The following is a 20773-nucleotide window of genomic DNA, read 5'->3' on the forward strand; positions in this document are numbered from 1 at the left end:
GGGGGAACAGCTTTTGATGGGGAAAAACCCTGTTAGAAATCATCAAAGAAAGACCACAAACATCCAGAAAGCAGCAGACCAAAACCAAGAAATTCATTTGACATGTTTTTTTATTAAAAAAAGAAAACTGTTACAATCAAAACATTTTGTATAAAAGACAGGTCACATATTCTTACTCCATCTACAATAGAATGTTTTAGTCAACTAATCTGACGCTTCGAGGCGAGACTAAGAGCCAGCTACTATATGAAAATAAGATTCCCAAAAATATGAATCAGTCTTCTCACAAACGGCAAGTCATTCCAAGAAGGCGGGTAATGCTGCCGCCTGGAGCACCCTAGATGCTGATTTGTGTGTTTTTCTGAGCACCTGACACTCAAACTCTTCAGCTCAAGAAAAAAACAAAAAAAACCTCTCTCCTATGAATGATGAGGTGTTTGGATTAGAGCACCCAGTGTTAAAAACGACAATTTGTGAGTCAGCTTTTCCCCTGATGTGTCAGAAGATTTACCAAACAACGGCCACAGTAAATATTGGTGCAACAACAAGGTATCCAATACTATGCAATTCCATGAGAAACACATGCTGATTGCAAAATGAGGAATCACTTGTTATAAAACCATGCAGAAAAGCTCCACACAAGGATTCTGACACCAACATTATGCCTGATTGTAGTGGGAAAAGGTAGTATAATGTGCATATGATCTACCCATCAGGCCATAGGTGGATAAAACAAGAGGGAATAAATGGCACAACCTACTAGGACTAATCAATAGTTGCTACTTTTGCTTAAAGCCAATAGAAAGCATGATTAATGTGGCCAACTAGCTCTATCACACACAGGTTAAAAGAAGTTCATTTTGTTTTAATTGTACAAACTGTTAAAAAAAAGAAAAAAGACTGAAGGTATCCTGGCACAGTTTCAACATTCTTACACAATAATCCTTTCTCTTTCTCCAGTCTTTACTACTCAGCTGCCACAAGGTGTAGATAAATGTGCAAATATTTTCCTCATCACTGTCAGCGTACGAAAAAGTAACCTTAGTATAATACAATGGAAAAATAAATATTATTGTGGAAGAGAGTACGCCAGGGACCCTTTGTTTTTGCACATGATGGGTGAAGAAGATGTATTGAAAGCAACCATGAGTAAACTGATGCGGGTCTGATCCACCAGGGAGTATGACAAATCCAAAACAGGATGCAGTGGCTTTTTACCCCAGATAAATCTCTTTTTTCCCTTAAAAATAAAAAACTGAAAGAAAAAAAAGCACCCAATTCTAGCAGAATTGAAGAACCGATAAAACAGTCAACACCACCAGGAGGGAAGCAGGGAAAACAATACACATTCACGGGCCAAGGACGTCAAATTGTCCGAGGAGAGCTGGGAAATGTCTGTGGATCTGTATTCTACTGACTGCAGTCACTGAAGTATTGCTAGTGTCTACTACACTTGAGCTACAGATGGAAATAAATCTGAATGAGGTGAGCTCTTCAAACTAAGGCTCGTGGTTGTGAGGAAAAGTATCAAAAAAGGTTGACATCGGTGACACTGCACACATCTCACCGCGGTCATGACCGAACTACCACTACCATGAAGAGTTCTGTTAGATTACTCGCTGAGAAGAAAACCAACAAAGTAAAATATGAGCACCATATTTGGCATCACCGCATCCTTCTTTGGTGACCAGGAGGAAGAGAGGAGGGGGCTGTAGTGTTTATTCCTAGACGTGAAACACACAAGAGGAGGAAGAGGAGCAGCGAGCAGTAAGGCCGAGGTGAGTTAGTCCAGCTGGAGAGTGTGGAGAGAAGGAGACTCCTCCATGGCAACACATCATGAGCACCAGCGATCAGTGTGAGAGTCATTAGCAGTCATTTATATATTATATATACACTTGTACAAAAGAAAGAAAGAAATCCCTGAAGTCATGTTAGACAGTTTCCTCTTGAGGTCAGTGAGTCCAGCCCATGAGGTGGCTGACGCGGGCTTTCTCCGTCATTTTGCGGACCCTCCCTGAGCGGGACCGGCCTAGGTTGAGGGGGTCTTCCTTGGACCCGTGGCCGTCGTCCTCAGACTCGTCCCGGTACAGAACTGTCCTGCGGCCCTGGTTACGAGTGCTCACCCGGCGAGACTTACACCGGCTGCCCCTCAGACTGCTAGCTCCCGCAGCCCCTCCCTGTGCTTCGTCCTCCTCCCCATCGGGATCCTCCTCCTCCTCTGGCTCCTCCTCTTCCTCTGGCTCCTCCTCTTCATCCTCCTCTGCCTCATTCTCTACATGTTGTACAGCCACCGGTTGCTGCTCCTCCTCCTCTTCTTCTTCTTCCACCTCTCCATCCTCCACCTCTCCATCCTCCTCCTCTTCATCTTCACCACCCACCTCCTCCTCTTCTTCTTCTTCTTCCCCAGCATCCTCCTCCTCTTCCTCTTCTACTGGTGGCTGCACTCGCGCCCTTTTAGGTCCCTGTGCCGCGTCCCCTCCCCCTTTGTGTCTCCTTTTCCCTGATGCCGCCCCCTTACCCTTAACAGAGAGGCGTAGCGACAGGCAGGGGGCTTTGCTGTAGTCGTGATCTCCGCCTTCGACGAACTTCTCCATCTCAGACTCGGAGCTGTTGTCGCTGTCCGACGACGACGAGGAAGAGGAGGACGATGAGCTGGAGGATGAATCTGATGAGGAGCTGTTGGGCCCAGACACAGCTGCTGCTACTACTACCACCTCCCCCTCTTCTTCCTCATCTTCATCATCATCATCATCATCGGCGGCGGCGGCGGCCTGTGGCACTTCTCGACCGCGGCGTTGTCTGGAGCCGTTGCTGAGATGAAGGTTACGCCTGTGCCCTGATGCGACACAACACAAGGCTTTAGCGTCACGGTCAAAATTACAAGACGTCTAAACATTTGTGGTTTTTGCTGCAACTTTTATTACTATTATTATTTTATTAAAGGGCCCATGTCATGGCCATTTCCACTGATCATAATTCCATTGTTGAGGTATACTAGAATAGATTTATACTGTGCATTTTTCCAAACTCACATTGGTTTCTCATACAGCATCTCTGTAAACTACGTGTATTCACTGAATTTCACTCTCTGCCTTTAACGGCTCGTTGTAGCTCCAATAGCTCCAGCCCCCACCCTCCCTGTGAGCACAGTGTGCTCTGATTGGTCGGGACGTTGTGAATCGCGCTGAGCTCCGTGGAGGTGTTGTTTCCTTGTTTAGGATACACAGCGAAACACAGCCAAACTCATCCTGAGCACACACAAAGTCACAGCCGAAGTAAAAACAATAAGTGTGGCTTGATATTGAGTAAGAAAAAGGTTGATAAACGCTGTGAGAATGGGTCTGCAGAGAGAATTTCGCCGCGATCCCAACTGTCTGTTATCAGCCTGCAGCCAAGGAGGAGAAATCAGCTGAGCTGCCTGCTCCCTGCACACAGATGTGTGTGTGAGGAAGTCCGTGGATTGGTCAATTTGGACCAATCAGCGGGGGCTTAGCGTAACGGCTCCACGGATTGGTCCATTTCGTTCCGGGTACCGCATGACATCATGCCGTACCCGGAACGAAATGGAAGAATCAAATGGACAATGACGTATCTCCAACGAGGCGTTTTGGGGAGGTATTTTCTGTGTTAGAGTTTTACTCGCTACAGGGTGTACTTTGAGGGTTTGTGACTCTGCACACCGTTTACATGCATAAAAACCTTCATAACACACAAGGGGACGGGTAATAACCGGAAAAGCATGACATGGGCCCTTTAACAAATAATTAAGATCGTTCAGTCTATAAAATATCCGAAAATTTTGGGAAATATCCATCACAGTTCCTCAAAGTCCACGGTCTCTTATTTGAGAGGAGTAAAACTGCATTTTCTGACATTTTTGCATTACAATTCATCAATTCTTTTTAAATAAATACGTTTCTGTTGATAATCGTACCAATTAGTCGACCGATGGTGTAGCTCTGATCTTTGTGAGAATGTATTGCTCGTCCTACCTGACTTCTTCACTGGAGTTGCCTGGCTGCGGGTCACCCGGAGCGGCTCTTGGCTTCCGCTCTCGCCACTCGTCCCCGATTCTGGGGAAGCAGGCTGGATGTCGTCCTCCTCTTCTTCCTCCTCTTCCTCATTCTCCTCCTCTTCTGCTACGCTACTGCTTTGCTGGGCTGAATCGACAAAATAATCCTTATTACTCATCCAGTAATCACTTTACTTTTCACAGTGCATCCGTAGTGTGAAGCATTACATCTTACACACATATAATTACTGTATGCTACAAAATGCTGTGTGGCAATGCTAAATCTATTATAAGCCAAATCAAATGGACAGTGAAAATGCAGTTAGATCAGTGAAACACCAAAATAAAACTAAATGTATCATTTTGGAAGAGTAATGCTTGTGTTACTTCCCCAACATTGCTACAAGCAAACATTTTTTTGATGATTCTGCACAACATCGAGAGCTAAAACACATGGAGCAGCACATACCCTGGCTTGATCTCCGAGAACGAGTCTTCGTTGAGGTCTGGGATTTTTTTGGCTTCGACACCCTCCCTGACTTGTGCTTCCCTTTAGAGCTGCACACATGGAGACAGAGAGAAGAAGATACATGTCAGAATAAATAACAACATTATTTAAAAGCAGGATGCCTAAAACTTTCATCATATTGAAGGGGCCCTATTGAGCTTTTGGGGGGGATTTCCCTTTCCTGCAGTGTTATATAGGTTTTTGTGCATTTAAATGGTCTGCAAAGGCTAAAATCCCAAAGTTCCCTCCAGAGATTCTTTCCCACACTCCCCCCCCTGCCTTAAACGCCTCCATTGGACTCCTTTGTTTACTTCTGCAACATCACTACGTAACACTTGCACTTCTATTGGCTGGCGCTCCGACAAATTGTACATGATAGGCTAAGGGCTGGGACGTCTCTCCGTGGTTGACCAATCACAACAGGGCCGACCAGCTAACCAATCAGAGCAGACTGGGCTCTGGTTTCAGACAGAGGGTGAAAAGAGGTGGTGCAGCACAGGCAGTATGAGAAAAATAAGGGGCTTTCTGAACATCAAAGCATGTAAACATGTCACACTAGAGGAACAAAACACAAATATGAGCCTGGAAATGTGCATAATATGGCCCCTTTAAATGAGCTTTTTAGGACAGGACTCTTTAGGCTGAGGGTAAAACAGGCATTCATTTTAAAGCAGCTGACACCCAGTGTAAACAAGAATGAAAAAGACAAGATGATGAGGAATGTCAGGTTTGTGGGGCAATCAGCACCTGGGGGAGGGACTTAAAGGCGGGGAGCTGCCTCCGTTGTGCATCCTGTCCCTGTAACTCAGTCTCTGACGGGTCCGCCGCTCATTCTGTACGGCAGACTTGTAGTCGGAGATGATGGAGATTATGTTTTTTTCAAAGAAGGCCGACAAGCTGAGGGTCATGGTGTAGATCTAAAACAAAAAAAAGTCAGAGTGAATCTACCAGACAACCACCATGTCAGACTTTACACAGATAATTCAGTGATGCTGCCTCACCTGTGATTTCTTGTTGGGCGTGTATGCTTTGGAGTTGCTGAAAATGAGGCGCACATCTTTGGCAAACTCCACTGGGCTTTCATAATTCCCTGCGCCCAGCGTCTCTGACACTGAAGCCAGATCCATGGGAGTGTCGATGATGTTCCGATAGTCCTACATAAAACAAGTGCACAGATGTTCATTTGAATGTGGATTCTGCTTTTACGTGTATGCCCTCGGCATGCGTTTTTTAAAAGTTATTTCTAGTTCTGTGAGGCATGATTGTTTTACCGGATACTCAAAGAGGTCCACGGGCCGCCTGAACGGCTCTGAGTCTGGCGACACCATCATTCGACGCGACAGCTCTTTGCATTGCCCACGCCAAAATTTCACATCCAAAACCACACCACGCTTCTTGGAATTCTGGTTGGCTCCCTGGCAGAGAGAAGAGGATGTCAACTACTACTGGAAGTACTGCAGATGACTTATATTTGTTTTGGGATACTGGACTTTGATTTGCTCTTACCTGATTTCCTGTTGAGGTGCCCGGAGTGTCAGAGTCCACCTCCAACTCAGCCTGCAGAGGAGCACAAATACATCTAAATGACTGATGATGATTTACAGCATAAAACACTACTAAAAACCTGGCACCATAATTAAAATACGGTAAATTGACTTATTTTTAATAGCACTTTTACAGTCTTTGCGTCCCTCAATGTACTTTTACATATACAAGTGAATGCATTTAAACACATTCATACATGGGTTGCCATAGAAGGTGCCGTAGAAGGTGCCGTGTAGTGGAAACGCGCCATTATGGCGCGTTTCCACTACACGGCCTCGCTCGGCCCCGCTCGGTATGGCTGGGCCTCGTTAGGACTGGCTCACTTTATGGCGCATTTCCATTACAGTTTAGGAACTGGGGCAGTATCTATAGTAACGCAGTGTAGGCGGAGCCGTGACGTGATCTTCAGAGAACCCCAGAAAAACAACACAGCCGTTAGCTGTTAGCACTCAGAGCTCACAGCTCCTCATATATGTTCAGAAACTAGACAAAAGTTAAACAAGTACAAACCACAGACTGCCTGTGTCATGGCGAATACAGTCGCTGCTTTATTTATGTCTGTATAGGCCGTTGTTGTGAGTGTGGACGGTCGGAGCATATACTGCGTTAGCTTAGCCAATCTCCATTTAGAAAACAAGCATTTTAAAAGGTTTTTCCCCTGCCGTCTGTCTGCAGACTTGACAAAGCATTAATTCATGGTTTTTACTAACCGGTATCAGTATGTTGTTACTTCGGCATCATTTTGAAACGTGTATTACAATTAAATCACGGTCAAATATGTTCATCTTGTTGTAGTTGTAGCCCCCTTGCCAGCGACGCTCTCTCTAGTTTAGCATACTCAGCCCGACTCAGCCTCGTTGCCTCTGGCCCTGGACCCACGATTTTATGAGGCCAGAAAAACTGTGAATTAGGACCCGCCGGCCGGTACTAGGCCAAGTGGAAACGCAACCAAAGACGGGCCGCTGACGTCACAGCCCTCTTAAACCGGGCTGCGCGCTGTAGTGGAAACGCGCCATAACATTCTCCCACCATTGGCCAATTTGGAGTAAAGTATCTTGCCTAAGGACATGCATGGGCTGGGGATTGAAACACCAGCCTTCCGATTGAAGGACAACAACTCCTAAGCCAAAGACGTTTCACAAAAAACAACAACTAATAAAACACAACCCAAACCTCACCTCTTCTCCTCCACTGCTGACCTCAGACCTCAGTTTGTGGTACAGATCCAAGATGTCCGTGCAGCTCTGGTCCCTGAAAGAGACAAGAGGCATAAGACACATGTGCAGGACTAATAAACATTGTAGTAACATCGTACATGAGCTGTGTGGAGCTTTACCCGATGTAGCGCAGGAGAATGTCAGTCACCACCTTGGCAGTTGCTACAATGGGGCTCTGGGGTTCGTTGAAAGTGCGGGCGTTGTGTTCGATGTAGCGCACCTCCCACATTAACGCAGAGATCCGCCTGCAGCAGAGAAGGACATCCGCACAAACAAGTGTTAATAAATATGTCAATTTTTTTTTACATTAAAACATTACCAAATTCTATTTTATTTTCATTGAGAATAACAATTTTTTTTTTTTAGGATGACAAAAACAAGGTGATATTTAGACTAGATTTCACCAACTAAAACTAAAATAGTTAGGGTTTCCTTTAGGGTTTTCCTCAGAAAAGACTAAAATGCTAAGACTTTAAAAATCGAGTCAAACAGTGACATAGGTCTAAGACTGAATAGAAGAATAGCACACTTATCAAGCCTTTGAATGAATGGTGAAGATATGTTGTGTGAGGTTGTGTTTGTGTGCTGCTTCACCTGTAGTAGCGGTTCTCCAGTCGTTTGTGGATGGTGCTGAGGTCAGTGGGGTAAGAAACGGCAGTGCAGTACAGAGAGTAGTCTTGCAGATTTACAGGTGATGAGAATGCCTTTGCGACATCTGTGGACAAACAGGAGTGCGGTCAAACATGAACAAGGTCAGACTTCTCCTGTAACAAGCAAACTGTCATCGACCCTTCGTTGGCCTACCCAGTGTGAGGAGCAGGTCGATGCCAAAGATGACCCTCTCACACTCTTCATCTCTCGTGTGAGCGCCCCACTCTCCTTCCTGAGGAGAGTAGAGCAGAGCCTTCAGCTCGTCCTCTGCCACCTCCACGCCATCACCCTCCTGCTCAGGCAACGCAGCTGAGGAAGCCACAACATTTGTCAGAAAAGAAGAAAAAGTATTAAATTAGTTAAATGAAAATGTTTTAACATTTTAGTTACTTAGAAGATAATAAAATAAGGAAATGAGAGGCATTTCACTGTATCCCAGTTAAATGCAGCCTTGGTAGTACATTTCCAATAACAATAATATCTTTACAAATATTTCCTAAATCTATACAGTATGTATATTCATCTGTTGTTTTGCTGGAGATTTAAAAAGGTTTATAGATTGATTATCTTTCAACTTGATTAAATCTCTCGCCATCATTTCCTGTTATCTAATAAAGGTTTCCTAACCAGTTGATTCTCATATTAATAATACCACTGACCTTCTTCAGGGATAGGCTCCATGTCCCAGGGACTCATTTTCTCCCGCTCACCATTATCCCACCTGTTGAAACAAGAAAATAAAACAATAATTCCATAATCCTTAAGAAAAGTGAGATTCTGTGGGAGGGCATGGGATTAACAGAGAGCACTGTTGGAGCAGGTTACTCGTACACCCGCTACAAACACTGCAGAGAAACTGACTCACTTCACTGCAAAGCACTGAAACAGGCTGTCTGGATACTCCAGCTGCAGAGGCTCCTGGTCCTCCACGGAGCCGAACCACCAGGCGTCGTCAATGATGCTGCGGAACCTCATTCCTGGAGAGAGCAGGGCGGAGAGGACAGAACACTCTTCATCACAATAATCACATTCAGATAGACAGCTACAGATCTGTTAAAGAGTTGTGAGATACTAAAATATTTGTTTCTGTGGCTGGTGATATTTAATTAAAAACCCTTTCAAACTATAAATGAAGAATATCAGCTTTTGTCAACAAACAGGATATCTAACGTCCCATAGTCTATAATGAACAACAGTATACCAACACCATATATCACTGTTAAGGTTTTAAGTAAGCCTCAGTGGAGCTGGTTTGAAAACTGAATGAAAAGGGAGCAATTTAATCGTTTGCACTGTTTCTCCTTTTCTAAAAGTCTTATGTTATACATGTTTGTTGTATGTTTTTTGGATTAAATGCTGTGTTTTGTATTTATGTGAACACTCACCTGGTTGCCAGTTGTGGTCTTTAGCTTCGTTGTAAAACTGCTGAAGTACCAGAAAATCTATGACATCTGGCATGTCATGGTACCTTTAGAGTGTGGGAATTAAACATTTAATTAAATGCAGGCATGCTTTAATTTACATTTTGTTAATATAAAATAATATTATATTCCTATGTTGCTTACTTTAAGGAGAAAGATTCACTGGTCATCTTCCCTGAGACTGAGTCCACGAAAGCCAGCTTTAGGCAGCAGAGGGTGGGAGGTCCAACTTCATATTTAATTCCAACCACCTTCACAGATTCTTGGTCCTGAGGAGGCAGAGGAAACACAAAGTTAAGCTCTGCCAATCTTTCCCTTGGCCAAGGAAAGTACATCCCATTGCCGTCTTCAGAAATGACAACATGTGGCTGCTGTGTTCAGACTCTTGTCTAACGGAACACGTTCACTACACAGGCGGCTCCTCACCCTGAGGTCGAGTCTGTTCCACGGCTGCTTCTGAGGGTTGATGCTGTAAGCCTTAGCCCTGCGGACAGCGCGGACATAAGCCTGGTGGCCCTGTTTGAAGTAGACGAGCTGGAGGAAGACATGAGAGATGTTGTCAAAAACGCATGTTATGAACCGTTATTTCAGTTTTCAGAGAGTGAAAAACCTTACCTCATCTCCCATTTGTGGAACAAAAGGAGAGCGATGTGGGACGGTCTCCATTATCCATGCTGGTGGCAGCCACTCCTCTGCATCAAGTCCAGCCAGAGAGGACGTGGGTTTCTAGGATCAAGCAATGAGAAACATGTTGAAGTACAGAATTCCTCCTGTACTGTGAGGTGAAGATGTTTTAAGGAGGTCATGTTACCTGTTTGGTCTCCTTAGGCTTCTTCTTTTTCTCGTTGTCCTTCTTCCTGGGCTCCTTTGCCTTGCCATCTCCTTCCTGCTCCTCCTCCTCTTCCTCCTCCTCCGAGCTGCTGTAACCCCGGGGTTGTACGGGCCTCCTGGTTGGTCGCTTCGGCGGCTGCAGGTTGATCCCAGCATCGGCTGTCCAATCAGAATACTCACTGGAGGAGTCACTGAGAATGAAAGAGATATTATGTTAGTGATCATTACTGCATTTAGAAAACACACTTCTCCGTCAGAAGATATTTACCCGGAGCTGCTTTCGTTCTGCCACTGAGCTTCACCATCAGAGGACGCTTCGCTTTGCTCCGCCTGCTCTGCTGCCTGTCAATAGAAATACACACAGCAATTGTATTATTCTGAATGGTAGTTAACAGACGGTGCTCTACTGGACATGTCATGTTTGGACATCAAGAGTAGAAAGAGGGAACGTACATTTCCTTCGCTGTCAGAGTCCACCTGGCTCTCAGTTTCAAGTCGGTTGCTGGAATTTCGACTCCTCCGAGGACGACGGACTTGAGCCGAGCGGGTCTGATAGGCGTGGCGCTGCTGCTTTTTCTTGGACGGCCGGAGGGATCGCAGACGAGAAGTCGGCTGATCGCTCTATAAAGTGCGTAAGGAGGGTTGAAGACAAGTAAAACAGAAATGAATTGGCAACAATAGATAGTATTTAGTTGTAAAAATAACTGTGAGGTTAAAAGTAGTGTACCATTGGTGTGCAGGACACTGGCTTCTTCCGCCTCTCTGCGTTGTAAAGAGAACATTCCATGTCGCCTTTGGCTTTTCTGCACTGCTCCACAGATCTAATAAGAAATCCATCATGAAAAATACATAATTAATAAAAAAGCAATTTCACTGATATCATCTTTCTGTGATATCCTCACATCCAATAAAACGTCTTTCTGTCTGCCTCACCTGGAGATCCCATGCGGCACCTCGTTGACCATCACCCTGCGGCTCCAGGCCAGCAGGTCCCTTTCGGTGGCCACCTGACTCAGCAGGACGTTATGCTGCATCTGCCACACCCCGTCCACCTGCCCACTCCTGCGGGGGGTACCAGCCACAGAGGAGGCCTCCCCCTCTGCTTCGTTTCCTTCTAAGAATCGAGAAGAAAATTGTTCGTTATGGCAAGATGTTACTTGGGAAATATGGCCTTTTTGTAAATAGATGGTAACTATTTAAAATCTAGTAGTCACACTCTGTATGGAATATATATATATATATATATATCATCTCTTTCATAACTAAAATACTTAAAAATGGTACATAAATGACATCAGACGAACCAAGAACCAACCGTTACAACAGGATTTATCTGGAATAAGTCAATCATTCAAAAACCACAATCATAAACAGCAGTGGCACTATTTAAAATAAATATCATGGATGGATTTTGGAATTCAATTATGTGGGGGATGAGGGGGGGGGGGGGGGGGTCATGGACAATTAAAATACTAGGAGAAAAGTAGGCAATAGGGAGGAAAGTCAGAGCTCTAGCATGCATGGGAAGCATATTGTCATCGATAATTTAAATACAATTATTTATACAACATATAATACAATACAACTTATACAAGTAGATTATCAGTGTTTTTTTTCTCTATTTTTGCTCTCGGCACAAGGAGAAATAAAAGAGAAGCCAAAACTGTCACAGAAGATTGAGCACTTCTGCATTTTGTGTGAACCTACCATTATACACTGTATCACAAAAAATAAAACTAAGAAAAGTATGTATGCGGGTTTCCCGGACAAATTTGAAACTTACCGGTCATGTTTCAATAATAATAATAATAATAAGAATTGTGTAGCAGAGTTTCCGTTAGCATGTAATTACCGGACTATGACCGGATATGCTGATGTTTAAAACTCAGTTAATGGAAGTCATTTTTATATTGCTTCAGTTTATAATCGTAACAGATCGAAATTTTCATTTTTCAATAAATGATGCGCTTCCACAAACAACATAATTATTACATTCAAACAAACTACTTTTAGTAGATAAAGTACATTATTCAAAAGTTTACATTAACTTTGAATAATAACACGGGAGAAACCGGATCCTCTCTTTTCCCCTCTCCCTCCCTCTCTCTCCTGACAGCCCGTCAGTTTCTCATGCAGCTCGCTAAACAGTGGGCGGGGCTTCAGGTGATCATGCAGAGCTGCGTGTCTCAGCAGCTGATCTGATCTCTCTCTCGCGTCCGGTTATACTTCACTCGCGTTTATGTCCATATCGATCAGATCCAGCTCTCCTGGTCGGCCTTTATAGAGAGCACCGATCAAACTATTAAGAGTGAATATCGGCCGATAATGACCGGCGGCCGATCGATCGGAGCATCCCTAATTATTACCGGACATTTTGAATTTACCGGTTTTTAATCAATTTTACCAGCTAAAAACCGGTAATTAGCGGCTGACGGAAACCCTGAGTCAAACATACCCTCCGCTTCTTCAGCCGGCGGTTCTTCGATCTCACGCCCGTCCTGCTCATCCTGCAACTGTCTGATCAGATTGTCCAAAATGCTTTCTCTGTTTTCTGCTGTTTGCTGGCCAAGTACCTGCTCAACCAACTCTCCCTCACCTAAGCAGAAGAAAAAGAACATATTTTGTCAAACGTTTAAACTTCCTTAGATAAAAGTGTGCAAGCATTTTGAGTAAATGTTGCGAGAGAATAAGGGAGCATGTATTTACTGTTAGCCATGTATCCTAGTTGGGGTACCAGCTGGTCCTCCTGGCACTGCTCTCTCCCTGGCACCAGGCGCTGGTAGTGAGGAGGGTGAGGATTCCCATCAATGTCCACCAGGAAGGGTGAAGGCATGAGGTGTGGAGCCTGCTGCGTCTGCTCATCCAGAACGTAGTTATTAGCATCACGGATGAGAGGTCGGTAGTCCGTGTGGAAGAACATCTGATCAGGAATCTGGAGGGAATCATGAATACATTTGTGTTTATAATGATACCTAATCCGTACAATATTTAAAGAGAAACTCCCTCTGGCATGGACTTTGTGATTTTAGCCTTTGCAGACCATTTACATGCACAAAAACAACAGGAAAGTAGGGTCTCTAAAGAAAATATGAACAAAAGTATGTGTAACCACACATCGACAATGCTGTTTAACTTGATTTATTCCAGTTTCTTTAAAGAAAATAGGAAATTATAGAGTGATTTTGAACAACAGTCATGTGCCGTTACCTTCTCATATCGTCTGCTGCAGCCAAAGCCAAAGATGAGCAAATGGCCGTGTGAGTCAGTGCAGGCAAAATGCTGTCCATCAGTGGAGAACTTGCAGTCAAAAATAGCACCGTGGCCTTGCCCTTCAATCTGGAAACAACATATTGTAATGTTATCTCAATGATAGAATAGAAAAAACACTAATGGTGGGTAATTTTCATCATAGAACAATTACCATGTTGAAGTAGTTACGGATCTTGGTTCCTTTGGCGAGGTCCCACATGTAAATGTTGCCATCGTGGCCAGCAGACAGCATGATGCGGGAGTCAAATGGATGAGCCTCCAGCACAAACAACTCATCGTCATGGCCCTTTGAACAGAGAAAAAAACAAACATTCAAGTCACTAGTTAGGTTAAAAACAGCCTTTTGTTAATGCGGTACTTGCTTCATCTACTCACAGATAAGACATGCAGCAGCTGTCCCGTGGTGGTGCTCCACACTTTGAGCAGGTAGTTTGACACCGCTGTGATGACGGTGCTGTCTGCACGGTCCCACGCCACCATGGTCACCACCAGCTTAGTTTTATCATCGCCATTGGCGACAGCACTCCTGGAAGAAAATATGCCGTCAGACATGAAACACTTATAGACAGAGGAAGAAAAGGCATCATGAATATTGATGCCTCTCTTACCCGGGGAGCCTGGCACTAATGTCTAAAGTGACACTCTTCCACTCCTGTTGCTGGTAATGCCAGATCTTGGCTGTGCCGTCACGACTGCCGCTCACAAACCTTAGACTGGACACATAAACACTGTCAGAGGCTTGAAATCCCCACAAAAAAACAGTTTGAGGAATATGATCTCAGCAAACCCACTCACCTGTCGCTGTTATTGCTAAATTGGACGACTACAACTTTATCCTAAAACAGGAAAAGAAGACATGTGGTTGGGTTACAGATAGATCTTGTTTGAATTAAGTTAAATAGAGAAGACCAAAAATAATGCAGCTGCTGTGTTTGGTTTCTTACCGTGTGCGCATCCATCTCAGAGACCTTCACAGGAGTTTCCCCACCAAGGTAGTAGACTCTGATCAGATGATCAGTGCCACCGGTTGCCATGAACATACCACCTGTTAGGAACACAATCAGTGTACAATAAATATCCTTATATCCATATTATATTTATTATGTTTGTATCTTAGAAAAAACATTTACCATCGTTCAAACATAGAATCTTGAGTTTTTGAAATGTTACAATGATCCAAATACATCAATTAATTCCTTATAAGCACACAATGTATACAATATCTTGTTTTTTTTATTACTGCACATATTTTATTCCAATTCAATTTCATTGTAAATACTGCTATTTTTTATGTTATTATGGTTTTCTTAAAATAATTTTCTATCTGCGTTTAATTGTTGTTTTACTTTTATGTATGCACCACAACACCAAGTCCAATTCCTCGTACGTGTCAACCTACCTGGTAATAAACCTGTTTCTGATTCTAATTCTGATTATATATACTGCCTGATTATGACTCGTTTCTTAGCAGTTATTGTGTCACTAAAAAGGACATTTTCAACTTTTTTTTCAGCACTTTTATTGTCATTACACAGTACAGGTACTATGTAATGAAATGGTTTCTCTGCATTTGACACATCCTAGTGTTAGGAGCAGTGGGCTGCCATTATGAACGGCGCACGGGGAGCAGTGTAGGGAACGGTGCCTTGCTCAGGGACACCTCGGTAGCACTTGGTCTTGTCGGGACTTGAACTGGTGACCTTCCAGTTGCCAAGCCAAGCCCCTATGGACTTTGCCACCACCACAACTGAGAGTCTCTGTTCATTTCTTAAAATAAGCTAATGCTGCTAACTGCTATAAAAGTGTTCAAAAACACAAAATAGTTGGATTAACTAGCTTCTATTAATTGCTAACAAATAAATAATAGGTAAAAAGTTAGGTGGATTTTTGTCAGATGTTGCTTTGCTTATCACAGCAGATTAGGGAAATACATCTGGGACACATAATGTCACCAGGCAGAGAAACACACTTACCACTGCTGAAAGAGGAAGTGGAGACCTGTACTCCTGGACGTGAACGCTCAACAAACTTGACTGGTTGATCCCTAAGAAAAGAGGACAAAGACAAAAGCTGTTATTCCCATGAAATAGAGGTATTTCTTTCCAGGGCAAGAAACAGCAGAGCTAAAAAAAAGTAAGTGACAGATATATCAAACACTTACTGGAATTTCATGCTGAGCGAGTGCCACTTCCAGAAACACACCATGCCGTCTGCACCGGTGGAGGCCAGGTACCTTGTTGTCCCTTTGATGGCAGGACAAAACTTAGGGATAGAAAGTCAGTGTTAGTTATTCACAGGCAAGAAGTGACCAAATACAGTGGCAATGGAGTACAGAATAAGTGCAGAAAATCGAACTGATAGAATCTTTGGATGCAACAAAAACAATATTGATATGTTTCAACCCTATTTCAGCAATTAAAATGCATCAGTCCTACCTGTATAGACGTGATGGAGGCAGCGTGGGCCTGCAGAACCGTGATGGGTGCGCAGGTACGCAGGCACCACACTCTGATGGTTTTGTCACAGCTGGCTGAGGCGATGAAGGTGTTCTCATGGTTGACGGCCATGTCACAGATCTCTGCCGAGTGGCCGCGGAGCGTGGACAGGAGCCGGCCGTCATCTGTGGCCCAGATTTTAACCAGGCAGTCATCAGAACCCTAAAACACATGGGACATTTGCAACATATAAGGACAGTTGTCAACCAAAGAGTGTTATCATAATGTCAACAAAAAAGCTGAGTTATTGTGAGCCTCATTTATGTCAACTTAACGACTCTTTTCACGTGAATAACATATATTTTTGTAGCAGTCAAAAGTTGAAACAAGTTTATAACCATACCATGTACACAGTATATTATAACAATTGTATTTCTTTACAAATTGCATAGTAGTTTGCTAAGTTTAAGTCACTATGTTGTTGCAGAGCTTATATAGTGACTTTATAAGCAACTTCTGGAGCACTACTAAGATCAACAAAAAAAAAAAGTCTGCCAACTCGCACCGAGTAAATTGCACAGACAGCAGTTAGTAAGATTGATTTCAGTAGCTGCTTGTCTGGAAATGGCGAAGACTAGAAAAGGTTTTGAAAACTTTTGTTACGTAGTGATCGTCTTCTCAATAAAACATCTTTGCTAATGTCTTCTGGCCAATCAGAATCACGATAACGGCGTGGTGTTGTTGCAGGAAGTCCCGACGGAGAATAATTTTGCGGTAGGACTACTGTTTATACATCCATGGATACAACATTACGTGTTGATAGAAATCAACACGTAATGAAATAACTAAGACCCCACGGTTTGATGATTGATAGGTGTGTGGGCTGTCTTTCATTTTGACACACAGAACAATGGGGGCTATCCACCCTTATCCACACTGTAAAGTAATTCACACAGCCTTTCCTCTTCTCTCTGTGAGGAGCAGCAGGTTCAGCTTTCAGAACAAAGTAACAAAACACAAAAATGGCATTCATTTTTTTAAATATGTCGTGTAGTAATAGATTTATTTATTTTTCTTCTCAAGAGAGTACCAGAATAGCCGCTTTCACACCAAGTACTTTGCCGTACTTAGTGCCCAGCACTTAGTGCCAGCACTTAGTACCCCCATGGAACTAAGTACGGATCGCGTTCACACCTGAATAAGTTCCCTGAGGGAAGATTGGTTGGTTATGGCTAGAAAGGATCCGTCTTGTGTAAATATGACGTCATGTTCCTAGCAGGCACTAAAAATGGGGGTAAAAGTTCTCGGAACTAAGTACTCTTTTTGGTGTGAACGCAAAATTCCAGGCATTAACGGAACTAAACGGGAAAAGTACGGGTAAAAGTACTCCGGTGTGAAAGCGCCTAATGTGTATTTTATGTTAGTATTTCAAAAAATCTCAAGACAAATGTGCCGTTTTATTTCATACAGTTACATTTTGATTGAGACGGATGGCGTTTCACTGTCAAGGGGGGCGATATAGCGTGTATGTAATTACATTGCAAATACTGACTTGAGCCCCACCACTGTATGGGTTAGCCCTACCATAGATTACCCAACAAAAATACTCTGGAGCCGCCACTGCTGAGTGACACAGAAACGTCCCCCAGAGTTCTTGCTTAACTATTTTGCGGTTGCAATCATCCTTTCGTTGGCTAATTGTTGACCCTATTTAACTATGCGAAAGAAAACCTGTAAATGTAAGCAGGCACATTGTCCCGTTAAAGTTCGTCTGATTAGAACATCCCATATGGATATGATCTGCATTTTTTTAATTACTCACTTCAACCCTGGTGTTAGAGAGATGCCATATCTAATTTGTCTTTTTTAACTTATTGCTAGAATGGTTTGCAAAAATATCATAAAACAGATGAAAACACAACTAGTGAGATATATGAAGTTTTTGTTGCAATAATCATCTGAACCTGAAATCAACACTCACCGTAAATATCCGACGGCCGGTGCGGTCAAAGGCTACACAGTAGACTGAAGACAGGTGGCCAAGGATACGTTTGTGTATCTTCATGTGTTGATAGGAGGAAGACGGAACGGCCTGGCTGAAACGAGCTCTGCCTGTGGCCTGGCGAGCGCCCATGATGGACACTGCATATGAAAACAAACAGCAATGATTAAAAGGACGAAACACACACTGCTAAAGATGACATCATTCACTAGGTCTCGGGGCATTAAAAAGTACAAGTTTCACACACCAACATTGGGAGGGTTGCCAATGCTGACTGGAGGTTCTGGTGGACGTCCTCGGTGCAGTGCGGCGACAGCTGAGCCACTGCATACTTTGTGGCTGCAACCTAATTACACGGTTAGAGAACAAAAAAATATTGAGGAAAGTGTGATACTGATGTAGAAACAGATATTTTTGCAACAAACCACACAAATGATAAATCTATATAAATACAACAGTATTGGACTTTCCGTAAATACAGAAAATAATACAGATATGAGTGAAATACCCACTTTTGGTGGTACGAAGCAAGGACTGTTTTCCAAGTCCAAGAAGTGTTTGGACTCCAGGAACACTAGGTGGGATCTCCTTCTCTATAAGCGGACCTATCCGCCGACAAACATGGAGCAGATAGTCTGCAGGAATGTGCTGGTTTAAAGTCACCTGCAGGAGTGAGAGACGGCTATTACAAAGTCATAAAACAACTAAATTATAAGCATTCAATAACAAACCCAAAATATTATAATATATAAATTACATATCTGTGGTTGAAATATGTGACAGCGCCACAATCATTTAAACAGCCCGATTTGATGTTGATACAATTTTAAAAACAGTCTCTTTCTACTTATACTTGCTCATAATGTCTAGCAAGGTTTCCTAATGGAATGTAGGTGATTAACAATCAGGACTGATACAAAGGAGGGAGAAGTAAAGAAAGAGGAGGGACACAGAAGCTCACAGCCAATCAAAAGAGTCTCTGACGAATCTTCTGGTTCGCTCGCACTGGCAACTGTGCTTTCATTGGCTACTACAGAGGACTGACAGCTCTGTGGATCTGGCTCAGCAAATCACAACCCGCCCTCGTCTCCATTCTCCTCCTACTAGCCCGCACAATAGCTAAGCCTATATATAGTTATTCACCGACGGGCCTATGCTTATATAAATGTTAAAATGTGTAATAATAAACATAAACCCATGACAACCGCGTCTTTTCTGTGTAGTTATTCTAAATAAATATACACATCTGCTTCGAGTCAATTGGCGATTAAATTAGATGTTACACTCCTCATTTGATAAAAAAAAAGTTAATTGTGACAATTCACACTCACCCAGTCTCGAAAGGTCCGTTTGTATTTCTCCCCATGCCAACTCCATCGTTCAGGTATTAACTAAAGTTTAAAAAAAACAACGCGTTAGATTGACACACAACGGCTAGTACCGTCCCGGCTCGGCAACAAGCTATTTTATATGATACCGGCCAAAAATTACTGAAAAGTTTCCACAAAAGCGAACCGATAGGCATCATTACGGAAACACGCACGAGAATAAAAACAGAAAGGACCAGCTGAACTTACCTCATACTCCTCCAGCTCCTCGATCAGAACCTAACAACAAACACACACCGTTAGCGTTAGCTGCTAGCAACATGTATGTATGTAGACGATTTATAACCAGTATGAGTTAATATTGTGCTTATTTTAGGTTGTTACCTTTGCTGCTTTTTTGCAAGGTCCAGACAGCAGAAACCTGGCAATGAGGTAATAAAGTTCTGCAAAGAAAGAGAGGTGTTGTTAGCATGGTGCTAACTAATGTTGCTATTGAGCCGAGCTAACGTTAGGTTGAACTCGGGTACTTAGCGCGCTAGCTGACACACAACTGTAAACTGTGTGAATGCAAAATCTTTACTCGCAGAACAAATGGCCGCTCAGCACTCACCAGCTTCGGTTTGTGAATACTGTTCTCCTGCCATCACTTGGTAAGACAGGCGACATTAAGACAAACTGATGTTTTAGCTTGCTCGTTAGCCGCCGGATAGCTAACAGTAGCTAGTTGCGTGTAGCTAAAACAGGCTCGTGAATGGCCTCCTCTCTCAAGTTGTTCCCTGACCACCTGGTGCTTTGTGTCAGCGCCCTCCAGTGAAACAGTGCGATATCGGTGTGTTTGTTTTCTTTACAGAGAATAATAACAGGTTTAACATTAATATGTATTATCAGTACAACAGATTACAACATAAATTATGTTTTGATACAATTATGTTCCTGTATTACACGGTCAAAAAAATACACATTCCAATGCTTTTGTTTTTTAAATTAGAGTGAGGAAACATTGAATAAGTTTGCATACCAATATGAACATATTTTATAGGTGTCCAGTTTAAATAAAAAAAATGTGTTTGTGTAGCCAAATGTTTAAGATGTGTATTTATCATGGTGTTCATAAATATGCACAGTACATGTATCAATTTGAAATGGTTATCTCTGATTCTCTTTTCTTTTGTTAAATTGTATTCATCCTTAGATATTACGACGGGGCCAATAGACAAAAATGGGTTCTATTGACCAAGGAGATACTTTGTAAATTCACAACTTTTCAGTATTTTTATCCAAATAAAAAAAAATATAATTTTCAATGTTTGTTTCCTGTCTAAGCACCCATACAGCACAGGAAATACCATTATCTGTGAACATAGGTGGCAATAAACAATAATATTTTTCTAAAATGTGCATGTACAAAACATTTTCAGTTATAAAAAAAAAAGTCAAAGTCAACTTTATTGTCAATCTTTTAGTTTGTGTGTACAGACAGAGAGATCGAAATACCGTTTCCCACAAATCCAAATATATATAAAAATATGTACATCCTATAGCATACTCAATCA

General features: G+C 42.8%; 1 protein-coding gene across 1 annotated transcript; it reads right to left on the reverse strand.

Annotated features, from left to right (window-relative positions):
• Positions 1 to 92: 92 nt before the first annotated feature.
• brwd3 (bromodomain and WD repeat domain containing 3) lies at positions 93 to 19864 on the reverse strand. Its single transcript, XM_034114982.1, has 40 exons — positions 19831 to 19864; positions 19605 to 19663; positions 19470 to 19499; positions 19224 to 19283; positions 18405 to 18555; positions 18140 to 18238; positions 17872 to 18032; positions 15891 to 16112; positions 15617 to 15717; positions 15429 to 15499; positions 14400 to 14500; positions 14251 to 14291; positions 14064 to 14168; positions 13831 to 13981; positions 13607 to 13741; positions 13393 to 13521; positions 12892 to 13117; positions 12641 to 12781; positions 11119 to 11299; positions 10913 to 11006; positions 10639 to 10806; positions 10454 to 10527; positions 10166 to 10376; positions 9970 to 10080; positions 9781 to 9888; positions 9499 to 9623; positions 9319 to 9401; positions 8799 to 8910; positions 8593 to 8654; positions 8087 to 8242; positions 7877 to 7997; positions 7402 to 7527; positions 7244 to 7316; positions 6027 to 6077; positions 5792 to 5935; positions 5522 to 5674; positions 5268 to 5437; positions 4482 to 4570; positions 3993 to 4160; positions 93 to 2836 (listed from the first exon to the last, which is right to left on the reverse strand). Exons 1-40 carry the CDS (start codon positions 19862 to 19864, stop codon positions 1953 to 1955), a joined length of 5481 nt encoding a protein of 1826 aa, XP_033970873.1. The 3' UTR covers positions 93 to 1952.
• Between the last annotated feature and the right edge of the window lie 909 nt (positions 19865 to 20773).

This window comes from Trematomus bernacchii, unplaced genomic scaffold, assembly GCF_902827165.1.
Source record: "Trematomus bernacchii unplaced genomic scaffold, fTreBer1.1, whole genome shotgun sequence".
In the NCBI taxonomy this organism is placed as follows: Eukaryota; Metazoa; Chordata; class Actinopteri; order Perciformes; family Nototheniidae; genus Trematomus; species Trematomus bernacchii.

Excerpts from the sequence above, each read along its gene's own strand:
- brwd3 (XM_034114982.1), bottom strand. The coding sequence starts at position 19,864 with ATGGCAGGAGAACAGTATTCACAAACCGAAGCTG. Across the intron at positions 16,113-17,871 it reads CCGGCCGTCGGATATTTACG|GGTTCTGATGACTGCCTGGT; the intron begins GTGAGTGTTGAT and ends CATGTGTTTTAG. Across the intron at positions 5,675-5,791 it reads TGGACCTCTTTGAGTATCCG|GACTATCGGAACATCATCGA; the intron begins GTAAAACAATCA and ends TGTTTTATGTAG.